We start from the raw sequence: 12372 nt of genomic DNA on the forward strand, positions 1-12372 counted from the left end.
CTTGTACTTAGTGGGCTTCATCCCATTTACTAGACTCCTGGTAATACTCCAGAACACTTTTATTTTTTGGTGGTTAAACTTCACCAACCATGCTGTAGGAGGAATCACATAGTTCTATTACTCTGTGATTTGATTGCCTGTTTCTCAACTGATTTTAAACATTATCCTGCTCACTAATTCAGGAGAAATGAAATAGTACAAGAAAATGCACAGCTTTCTTCCCAGGCTTATGTCTTAAAAAGGGACACTACAATCACTAACAACAACACTGAACTGGCTGATTTAGTTTGCACTATCCCTTACTTGCAGCTCACAATGGGCAAATGCAGACCTCTGTAACAATGGCAGACCGCTAAAGACTATGAAAAGACAGCTTTGCTGTGGTATCAATGAACTGGGAAGGAAACTCTTTTATCCTTTCTATCTGGTTTTCAGAAGGCTTCAAAGAATAAACATCATACAACATCCAGTCCCCCAGCCAATTCAGTCATGTATTTTTTCCCTATCCTTTGAATTAATTAGTGATATTAGTTTTTCCTTCTGTGAAAAGAATCTTCACTCCTTCTGTATGACCCTTCTCGAAGTGCTCTCCTCTAAGTTCTCAAAGTCACTGTCTGTCTTTGCCCTACTTCTGTCAGTCATTACAGTAAATTATCAACTGATATGCAGATTATCTAAATTCTGATATTACCTATCACTGCTGTTTAACAAAGTCTTAGCTGCATGTACATCCTGTCAGCATATGTGCTTACTTCTCGTTCATCTCTTTCTTTGCTCTTTCCTGTCATCTATATCTACCTTTAGATTTTATCCTAATTTAGATTTTGGTTGCAAAGGTAAAAGTTGGCCCTTATTTCATCTTCAGCTAAAAAGGGTAGAGCATTGCTTGACACCGGTTAAAAGATTAGAATACCTAATAAAAAATAAAATAAAGTTATTCAAGTACTCAACTGACAAATCATATTCAACCATGTATTAGCACTCAAAACCACATAATCACAAAATATATATCTGCAGGAAGACAGAAAGAAAAAACAGTGTACTGTATATACCAGAGAGCTCCAGTAAGTATTTAAAAAACAAAAAAAAAGAAAAAAGAAAAAAAAAGCCATATGATGGTTTGCAATTTTATAGGAAAATTCTTTTGTTTCCACACAAGGATCAGGTAGCAGTACTAAGTTTTATCTAGGAAATGCAGCCACAGACTGCAATGTTAGTGGTTTTTCAGAAAATAGTAACCCTCAAATTATAATGTCTGTGGTTATAAACTACTACAAACTACTTCTGAAGTCAGACATGGTTAAAGTCTGCATGCAGTGGACTGCTCCTTTTCCAGACTTTGCAAGCATATTAAAAACTAAACTGATCTAATGGCAGGGATCTCTTTCCACTCAGTGCTACTAAGTTGTGTGCTTCCTCACACACTCAAGATTACACAACATTTTCTTTTAATAAAAAATGTTTTTCTGTGTTCTTATGGAATCACCATGGTCTCCGTAAACACTGGACACACTAATGTTTCTGCAAGAAGGTGGAAAAACAAGAAGAAAGTGAAAACTGAACATAATGGTTGGATATCCTCTTGAGAGAAATGTAAGCAAACACTCCCACTGAAAGTTGAACAATATAGTAAAGGCAATAGAAATTGGAGAAGAGGTCCTCTGAAGAGCAAGTTCTTCTCCAGCACATTACGTGATACTATATTATCAATTGTCTATTTGGGTAGGAATCACAATAGTGAGAAAAAACCCAATGACTTCTTGTATGAATCCACAAGATATTGAACATGAACAGCAATGTTATGATAGTCCAGGACTGTTGCTGAAAAAAAATCTTTTTTTCTTCCCAAGTTTAACACTCTTCCACCCAATCAAAATCCTACAAAGTCTAACAAAGTTATTCTTGGAATTGCAATACCAAATATGCCATTTTGCTGGGTACTTCAGAAACATAGAATGAATGGAGTATTTCCGATTGTGCCTGCCCCATAGGATTCTGTAACCTATGTATAAGATGAAACAAATAACAAATGGACAAAGGAGGACTGATAAGCTGATACTATTTTATATTTTCTTCACTCGCAATGCACTCAATACTCTGTACATCATAGATAAGAAGAGTTTTGAGGATGTATTTATGGAAATTAAATTAATATACGTCACATGGAAATCCTCCCAAGTACAAAAGCATCATAAAATAAGGGAAAGCAATGCCAATATCATGTATGTTTTATAGGTAAAAGTTGATATCCTAGTAACAAATACTATAAATAGAGTCAATAATGATGAGAGAGACACAAAAGCAAACTGAAGCAGAGACAAAAAGCAGTTTACAGTCTATTTAACAAAAAGAGTGATGGAAAGCCAACGTAAAGGGCTGGAAAGTGATCGTTATGGCAGCATTCTGAAAGGACAAACTATAATTGTTAGGACAGGAAAAAAAGATGCATTAAAACAGGAAAAGTGGGAGCTTGGATGAAGACTGTACCTATGTTGTTAGATATGATATATCATGTCTTACAGATATGATGCCTAAATGGCCAGCAACATGTAAACAATTATATTTACAATCAGATCTGAAGAAACCCCCATGATACAGTCCAGAGTAACAAGCAACATGGTTGGTGTTGAAGGTACCAAAGTATTTGGAGAGTGGGAAAGAAGAAAGGAAAGTCTAAGATACCTATTGAATTTCAAGTGACAGCAATGCATTCATAAAGTGATATCAAAGAGATTTATCAGTGTTTTTCATGTAGACAGAAATAGCGCTCAAAGTGGGTATTGAGGAAAAAGAGAGTTAGGCTTCCAAATTCGATATGAGCCAAGTGGCATTCTTGCACAGAAAATCTAAACCTAGGGAGGCAATAGTTCCTCATCCTGCTAAAGATGCATAATATGATGGAATACCACAGAAAACTACTGCTGAGCAGCTACCCAGTGGTATCTTGTCTCTCCACAACATAGGGGTTCCCAAACTAGCCTATCTTCTGCCTTGCCAAAATTACCAGATTGCCTGTTGCATCATGCAGAACCAAGATGCAAGTTCTGCAAGTTACAGGAGGCATAGATCATTGGAAAAGAGCTCTATCTTACAAAGAGTATGATGGTTTAATAATAAAGTTGTAGGGAATATCATAATACACATCACTTAAAGTGGTAGAAGAAGAAACAGATTTTTGCAACATCATCATGGGAATAGCAGTTGAATGTATGTTTACACATAAGCAGTTCAGGAGAAAGTGTATGTATGAAAGAGATGAACAGACAGGATAGAAAGAGATTACAAGAGATGAAAGGAGAAAAGTTCTGCAAGGACAACCCTGGAAACTATGGTGTACAACAAATGAAGAAAATAAAGACAGATAAGTAGATGCACAAGATGAAATTCATTCACAGATTTCAAAATCAGGAAAGGGGCATGCACTTGCACTCAATATTCTCTGTTTTTTTAAGGCAAGGAAACTGTGGTGCCAATAAACAAAATCCCATATTTTTTACACTTAAAAAAGATAAGTCAGGGAATCTATTTGCAAAAGTAGTCTTAATGGACAATAAAAAGGTAAGACAAATATATAATCCCCATATATATTCTTTTTTCCTCATACTATCATGCAAAATATTCATTATACACCTACTGATTTGACTCACAAGAAAAAAAAAGAAGTGGTTTTTACAGATTATAGGGCTAAGAAAGGGCCATTCCACAGCTAATAAATCTGACTGAAAGCTAGAGTGCGAAATAACTTTCCAGACAAACTTTTTTATTTAGTAGTTCTTCCAACCTTCTCAAGTACAGGGCAATGAGGAGAAATATTTAGACAAATAGTAAGTTTCAACAAAAAATTAACAGTTAAGTTAAGCAATAGTAGAAAAGAAACAAAAGCCAGTTCTTTAAGTATACAGCCAACACCTTCATGTTTTCACTTACTTATCTTCTGTTCGCTTATATATGACCAGGTGTGGAAATCCTTAAGACATTCAATACAAAATTGATTCACACTTGCCAAAACTATCAACAGAAGCACTCCCTCAACCAGATAAGCATGAATACCAAAAAAGTTTTAATAATGTAAAAATTAAGTAGCCAATCAATTTTTAGGATTAAACATCATGTGTTCTAGACATTTTGCTTCTACCTTCTAAGCAATGGCATATACTGGTATTCACAAATTCATGGAAAAACATTAAACATACTTTAAAGCCCATACAGTACACAAGAATCATTTTTTTTCCCAACTATTTAGATGTTTGCCAGTAAAATATATTAATACATTCCAAGATCATGAATTGCAAATTTATTGTTCTGTGAAGAACACCACCACATGAACCCTCAGGAGTGTGAACATATTCAACTGTCTTGAATGCTTAGAGATTTACTCAGCAAAGACTAGTGGGAAGTTGACATTATTTTCCATAAGCCTTTTAGTTAACTTTTCTTGCAAAAATATTTTTTCTTTGTATATCTCAGTATATCTCAGTTGTGGCTTGGCTGAATGAAACACTGCAGCCTCACTTTTCCTGAAATACTTTCCCATTGGTAAGATCATTTTGCCTTAGTGCTTTTGCTCATGTCCAAGTGGAAGCAGAGTTTATGTTAGTTCTTTTAATAAATTAAAGGCTTTTTTTTCTAATTACTTGCAGCCTTCAGAACACTTGAGTCTCTAATGTATCTACTGTGTGGATTATGGCAATGATGAACTCGGGCTCTTTTTCCCTTAAGAATTAGGGTAAACTACAGTAGATTATACATAGCATTTTAAATTTAACCCTTCAGGAAATGATAAAGGTGATTCTTTGCTTCGAGTGCTTTAGGAGAGTTATTAATTTCAAGCTATGACATGGACCTGAATTTCCAGGGCTCACCCTGCAGCTGCCAGCTTTCATTTTACTTTCAATGAATTTTCTTTAAAACAAAAATTGTGGTACACAAATTCTCTTTAGTGTCTTTTGCTACTTCTCTCCCCCTACCCGCCCCCCCCCAGATTTCACCTCATTTATGTAATTGAGTATTTACCTTTGTAAAATGTAAAAACAACTACCATGCAGAGAGCTCTGTGCATGATAGCGTTATAGCTACAGCATCTACTGCTATAGCTACTCTGCATTGTCCACTAATTATAAATACAATATATCATCCTTCTCTTTTATCCAAAATTGTATGGATCTCATCATCCCATATCCCCAAAGAATTTTTTGATTTATTTCAAAGAGTAAAAATAAGCAGAAAGAAGATGACAATGGAGAGCACTGTCCATTGTTTTTTCACTGAAGTTTATAGTTGTACCCCAAGAGCTTTACTGCAATTTTGAATTCTGGGAAAAAGCTACTGCTTCAGCCAAATTACCCATTATAGTTTCTCCGTATCTAGAGGGTAATGACTTTTTTATTCAAATAAGTGTTCTAGAAAAAAAATTCTAGTGGAAGAATTTTACCAAGCATTCCTCTCAACACTGACAACTACCAGACATATTAAACTCGCCTTGCAGGGAAGTTGCCACTGTGAAAAATGCCATACAATGTATCAAAAATAAAAAAGAAAATACTGGAGACATGCCAGGCTACATCTAGCCTGCTGAATATATGAATTCCTCATCTATAATGACTTTTCAATGTATCGTAAAAGGATCGTGAGGTTACTGTGCAAATGAACATTACCTTTAATCAAAAGACTACTAATTTCTTTCAAGAAGGACAGCTTATTCTCCCCAATATAAAATGCAAGCCCACCCTCCCCAAAACTAAGAAACCTCTTCTGAATGGGGGGAGAGAATCTCTTTTATAAAAGCACTAAGCACCTGGATAACACATATATAAAACCTGAAGATGCTGCCAGTCTCAAACAAAAGGAAAGTTTTTTGGACTTCTAATACCTTACAGCCTTTTGAGACAGTGCTCTAGAAAAACTTTTACCATTTTCTTGGTGATGTAATACATCTCATTTATCCCTTCAGAGTTATAAGGCTTCAAAGACAATATCTTCAATTTAATTAAAAAATCCCATGTCTCTAAGTAAAGACCCAAGTAATGGAACAGTCAAAGCTTTCATGAAAACAAATGCAATATTCACGTTACTTTAATCCTTTAATTTCTTAAAAAAGAAGAAGTGGGTATGTCAAAGTTACTCCATCAAGCTGAAACATTAACTCAGTATGTCTTAGTTCCTACTTGCACTGTTAGTTTATCTTTACTCTGCTGTTTCATATTTGGTAACAAAATACTTGATATTAATCGTGAGTTATTTATTAAACTGTCCCCAAGTCCCCAGATTTTTCTCTGGCAATGTTAAATTAAAATAAATCTTATATGGAAGGAGCATCTCTTATCTGCAGACTCAACATCTATCTGACTGAGGATAAACAATTTTTCAGGACAAAGTTTTGTCAAGCATGAATATCTAACAAGTAGCAGCAATCTGCATAAAGCTTCCACATTTGCATCTACTATGGCTCTCCTTCCTGGCCACTCTGCAACAAAAACAAAAGTCTAAAAAATTACCTGTATCATCCCTGCACAGTAAACACTCATCTTTTCTTCTTTTAAACAAATTACTTAGAAGATGAAGGGAAATCTCACCACCTGGTTCAGCAGAACTGTGATCTTCAAAGCTTTGTTGTTCTTATGCTAAAATTGCCTGACTGAAGAATGTTAACTAGCATACTTTAAGTTTTTTTCCAATTGCTTTCTCATACATAATCAAATTCTACAAGTTTTTTTTAGCGCATGTGTTTAAAAACTGGTGAAAAAATAACATCTTTTATTCTATAAAGAACATCAGTGGATAGTAAATTCCTCCCTTAAATCAAAGAATCAAAACTCCTAAACATATTTTTCTGGTCTAGAAGGCAAAGGAGAAGCCAACGAATTCATACCATTATGACACAGAAATTTATTTTCCCTCATTTTCATGATTCAAATATTTTACAGATATGTAATGGTGCTGCAGTTTTTAAAGTACGTCTTTCCCATCTAGTTTATCAACTCTTGCCCCATGCATATGACAGTGTCCTTTTCCCTAATGGTTCTTCTAGTTTTACTTTTCAGTGTTTTACATTGATGTGCATCTTCTCTGTTCTTAATTTGCAGCCATTTGGCAGAAGTTCTTTTTCTTAAGGTCAGGGTTGTATGTTCTTGGTTATGATTCTCTGTGTCTCCTGACACTGTACCCTAGCTTCTACTACCAGATTCACAATTCTCTTGAGGTCCTGTTTGGCTGTCAAATTTGGGGTCTCAATTTCTTCTGTTTTGTTCTTATTCAACTCTGACACAGACCAAAATATATTTAAAACACATAGATTATGAAGTACATTTGTGTCTCAAAGAAAATCATAAAATTTTGAATGTCTTCAAATTTCTCCATTAATTATTCCTAGAGTTACTTATGGGTGCCACGACTGGAAGCTATTCTGCCTCACCTATTTGCAGAAGACTATGCTGACCTCCATTAATACTGTAATAACTATCCTGAAAGATCTTTCAATTTTGCAGACTTACAGTGTTAGTGAAGGGAAATTCCTTCTCTTTAATACTATGCTTAATTTATTTGTTTTAGTTCAAATCAGTAAGGCAAGTCTCTTCAAATTAATTTACAGCAGAATAAAACTAAATTTTAATCTAGGTTTCTGTGACAATTACTAGTGTGATACAAGACCAAAAAAGAAAAAGACAGAAAGGTAAATATAAAAATATCTTTTCTCACACACAGATTATCTCCTCCGGTGATGAAGAAGATAAACTAAGAGAAGTTTTGTTAAAAACAAGTCAGGCTTCTCTTTCCTAGTATTATGTTCCAAAATCATGCGTTAGTCAGAAAGATCTCCTTGAAATAACAGTACTGCTCTTAAAGCTCTTTTTATATGTCTGATACCAAAAGATTATTTTCCATGGTTCACTTACATTCAGCTACACTCAGTTGTTTCATTACTTGGTACTAAACATAAGAATAGTATCAGGTGACAATTTTGAAGCAGGAAGCATAAAGAATTATACAGCACAGCATAAAGAACTAAATGAGGCAAGCATCACACGGCCACAATTTTACATTTCATTGTCTAAAATGTTAGACTGTATGTTTTACTTTTGGCCATTATAGAGCTGACTTGACAGATTATGTTGTCTAAACAATAACTGCAAGAAAGTCAATAATGCAGTTATAGCTCTTGAAAGAGAAATCTTACAGAAAAAATAAATAAATAAGAAACAACTCTGAGTTGAAGGCTTTACTCAGAAAAATTAATGTCCACACACAAACTGCCAGCAGTCCCAAGTGTTTTTCATTGCTAAACTAAAGTCACATCTGACACCGTATATAAGCTATCAGTTGGCACATTAGCTCTGCAGTACTACTTTTGTTGTCAGACAGAGAATTTTAGCAGTTGTATGTTTACAATACCAGTGGCCTAAAGGAGTCAGGCAAGTTCTTGGCGGAGGTAACACGTGAAAATTTCTTCAAGAAACAAATTTCTACGTGAAAGTCTGTTCTCCCAAAAGAATTTGTACTTGTTAATCAGAGAATAAAGGGTATAACTTCAAATATGTTATACATTTATGTGAGAGAATTTTGGAAATCTCAAGAGAAAGCTGCATTTTCCTCAACTGAAAATGGATTTGGTATTTGAAAAATGAACCTAACTCAAAGGAGAAATCATCATATAACTGTTACTATCAAAGTTGTCAGAGCTATTCAGCATTAAAAAAGATGGAATTAACTAATGCCACATGACTACATCAAGAGCAAGATATTTACAGGAGAATTAATCACAACACTCTCCAATACCTCAGTGCTACTCACTGTCACAAGTACACCACTAGATACTCCAACACTATCAACTACTTGATCAACTAGCAGCTTGAGCTGAAAAATCTGCCCTTTTGAAAGGCCTGAATTTCTTCCTCAGAAAACCACTGACATCTCAGTATACTTAAAACTTTGTCTGAAAGAATACATCCATCAATATTAAACTTCTTCTAATATCATCCTGTCTTGTGACAACTTCAAAGGCAGTATCAACAACAAGAAACTCTGGCAGTACACTCCCCAGGGAAGGTAAACCTACCCTGAGTCACTATGTCAACTTAATCCACCATTCTCCCACCCCTGGGACATTTTACATGCTCCCCAAATCCATGAATATAGAACCCTGGCCAACCTCATGCATCCAGCTATGGGACTCCTTCACCAAAAACCTTCAGGATTCATCAAAACTCTCCTCGATCTTCATTACCATAGTCCTCCTATTATCTCTTCATGTTCCACAAGCTATAAAATTGCTGTGTTTTTCTTTACTGTAGTAAACAACTACTTCATTGCTCTCCCTTCTGTTAACAGATTCTCTACACCACTGGTACCAGTTCTCATTCTGGGTAGTCTAAATTATTTGTATCTAACTAAACCCCAAGCAATTTTCCTCAGCTTGCATTTAGCTTTGAAGTCAGCTGCTTATCTTTTTGTTGTAAAGAAGAGTTTGAATGCCTGAAGGCTCATCGGTATATAGTAAAATGACAGCCTTGAAAACTAGTATCTTACCACTTGATACCTTTACATTAAAAAGCAGTAAACAAGCCATACACAAAGTAAAATCATTCTATTTACACTAAAAATGTAAGTAACACAGTATAATAACGGCTTAGCATCAAAAAACAACATTTTGTTTAGTTATGTATGAGGTTAGTAGTTCTGTTTAATGCTGGAAAGGGAAATGGGTCTGTTTCCAAAGAGTTGATTTTTAAACTTCTGTGATATGCTATTTTATTTCTATTTTACTTTGAATTCTAAAGGTCTTGTTGTTGTTGTTGTTATTCAGGACATTAAAAAATATAGTAATATCAAGTTCCAACAACTGAATGAAACCTATCTTGTTTAAAATTCTTGAGACTATAACATTCGAGTATGCCACCAAGAAATCAGTGAATTTACAGGCTGTTCCCCCAGATATCTCCAGCATCAGAGACTACAAAATTCAACTTTTGGAAGAGTAATTTAACTGCCATTATAATGTATTGTAATTTCTACAATTGTTAAAAGTAATGTTGGGAGTGTCCCTCTCAATTTGTGTTAAGTGACGTACAATTATCCTTATAGAAGCACCTCTCTAAAAAGTAACTCTGGAAACATTTCTGGTTCATTACTGGTTTAGGTTTCCAATTTTTATAAACTTCTCTTTATTTTGTACCTATTTTATTTTTTGTCTTAGAAAAAGTATCTTTTTACTAAGAGAGATAATGGAATTCCAGCAGAATAAGGAACAAACATAACAGCTTTTCTCTTCCATAGGTATAAAAGAGTCACCTAAACTGTCTACAACATAAATGCCACTATCTGAGCTAGTCATCTTGGAATTCTTTTGAAGTCAGTGGACAAAAACAGGCACTTACAGGGCATGATTCATCTCATTTCAATATACATACCTGAAAAGGTTGCAGGAATTTTGTTCTGTGTGTGCCAACTTCTCTCCATACACATAGTCCAGATGATGATAAATTAACAAGATTGCTGTGCATTGCAAATATCAACTAGGTGCACTAATGAATGATAGATGTCACAAGAAAATCTAGCACAACATTAGGAAGACATTCAAAACTAAAAATAGAATAGACAAAGCAGGTCCATGGAAGGGCAAAATATACTAACTTGATTATGCTTTCTTTGCTCTTGCATGGCTTCCCAGACAGCCTGGGCAATCTTCTCTTTATGTCTGTCACGTTCTGCTTCCCACATTTTTCTTTCTTCTGCATGAATCTTCTCCATATTTCTCCTCTCCTCCTCTACTGCTTTCAGAACAGTCTCCCGCACTACTTCTTTTTCAGCCTTTGAAACAAATCAAGCACAGATAATGACCAAAATACCCAACTTGGGTGCCTAACTCATATATGTTTTCTTTTAATGAGATCTATGAGCTGAAAAGATATGGGACATGAATATTTTCACTTCTGAACTATGAGCTTAAACTTATCTTAAGGTGCTACCAAGCAGGTATTACCACTGGACAATGACTTTGTAGTTATGGAAAAAGAAAGTTACAAGCAAGGATCTTAAATTCCTACATACTTAAAACACAAGTTTGTTTAATGCCAACACAAAAAACATGCAGCAGGAACCACGTAAGAGTAGGTATGTCATGGGCCTCCCTACACTGCTTGATATTCCCATATATGAGATACTCTTGCTCTTATCTACAAGTATCTAAAGTCCAAAACCAGTTTAAGCATCTTCTGTGGCAAAGTAGCCAATACATAATTAAAACAAATGCACCTTCTCTCTGAAAGCTCCTTAGCTAGGCATTCTACAAAAAGTATGGTTTCTTTTTTTTTTTTTTTTAATGTTTATATTCAACCATTACATGATATCATCAGAAGACACACACTGAATTTGAAGTAACAAGGACAGCTCTACACCTGCTGAGCCACTCAAGTATATATATCAGCAAGACAATCATTGCATAATATCTACAAATAACTAATGGCAGGCTGAAGTTTAAAATAAACAAATATGGGCTGACAAACAGCCCCCCCCCCCCTTAATTTTAATAAGCTTACAGGTTATTCCAATACCCTTTGGTGGTCATTATGGAACTGGTCAAGTGAAGTTTTAAATGACAAAAAATACTGGGTTCCTCAAATACCTACACTTATAAGGATGTTTCTTGCAATTCACTGGGACTTGATTTTTTTACTTAGACATTTATAAAATATAATAAAAATGTAAGGTAAAAAATGCCCTATTAAGATATTTTATTATACACACATTTTTCCCTAGATTATCAACCATGTAACAGATGTTTCTTGTGTTACTGAATGTTATTTAGAGAGGTGCTCAGCTAGTGTGCATATACTACATATGAAGATGTACCAGAAATGATTAATATAGCCTAATCAACTGTGCTAGGTAACATACATCACTAGTTTCCCAGATCATTACATGCAACTGAACTTTTGTACTGGATTCTACATCAGTATTAGAAATGAAAGATAGCTTAACATTTACAAAATTACTGTCCTAACCCCAATGCACTTCATAATGAAATAGACAAAAGAAATGATATTTAAAAAAGTGAATATTCACTTTTAGTCAAACATCAACTTAAAATAATTGAAAACCTGTTAAAATGTCCAAATTTTTGTATGATTTATTAAATAGTTCTGTTCTCATTGAAAATGACCATAATTAACAAAAGTTAAGACACAGTGCTAATTGTCTTATTAAGATAATCAGTTGACCCTGCTACATAGCTCTTCATATCAAGATGCATTGATGTTGTTCACTGAAAGACCACAAAACCAGATACTTAGGTAACACCAATAAGTGAACTGTAATATTATGACTTCTTGTTATAAACTAATTCAGAGTCTATCTTAGACAGAAGTTACATAGACTATC

The 12372-nt window shown here is 34.6% G+C and overlaps 1 protein-coding gene across 4 annotated transcripts in view; it reads right to left on the bottom strand.

Moving 5' to 3' along the window:
* The window catches only part of CCDC91 (coiled-coil domain containing 91), a 153804-nt gene that overhangs the window by 37600 nt on the left and 103832 nt on the right, over nt 1-12372 (bottom strand). For all 4 annotated transcript variants that reach the window (XM_075051692.1, XM_075051689.1, XM_075051691.1 and 1 more), the window contains one exon: nt 10627-10803. In XM_075051692.1, coding sequence (XP_074907793.1) covers nt 10627-10803 — 177 coding nt within the window. The remainder of the gene's footprint in view (nt 1-10626; nt 10804-12372) is intronic.

The sequence above is a fragment of the Buteo buteo genome, chromosome 19 (genome assembly GCF_964188355.1).
Source record: "Buteo buteo chromosome 19, bButBut1.hap1.1, whole genome shotgun sequence".
Lineage (NCBI taxonomy): Eukaryota > Metazoa > Chordata > Aves > Accipitriformes > Accipitridae > Buteo > Buteo buteo.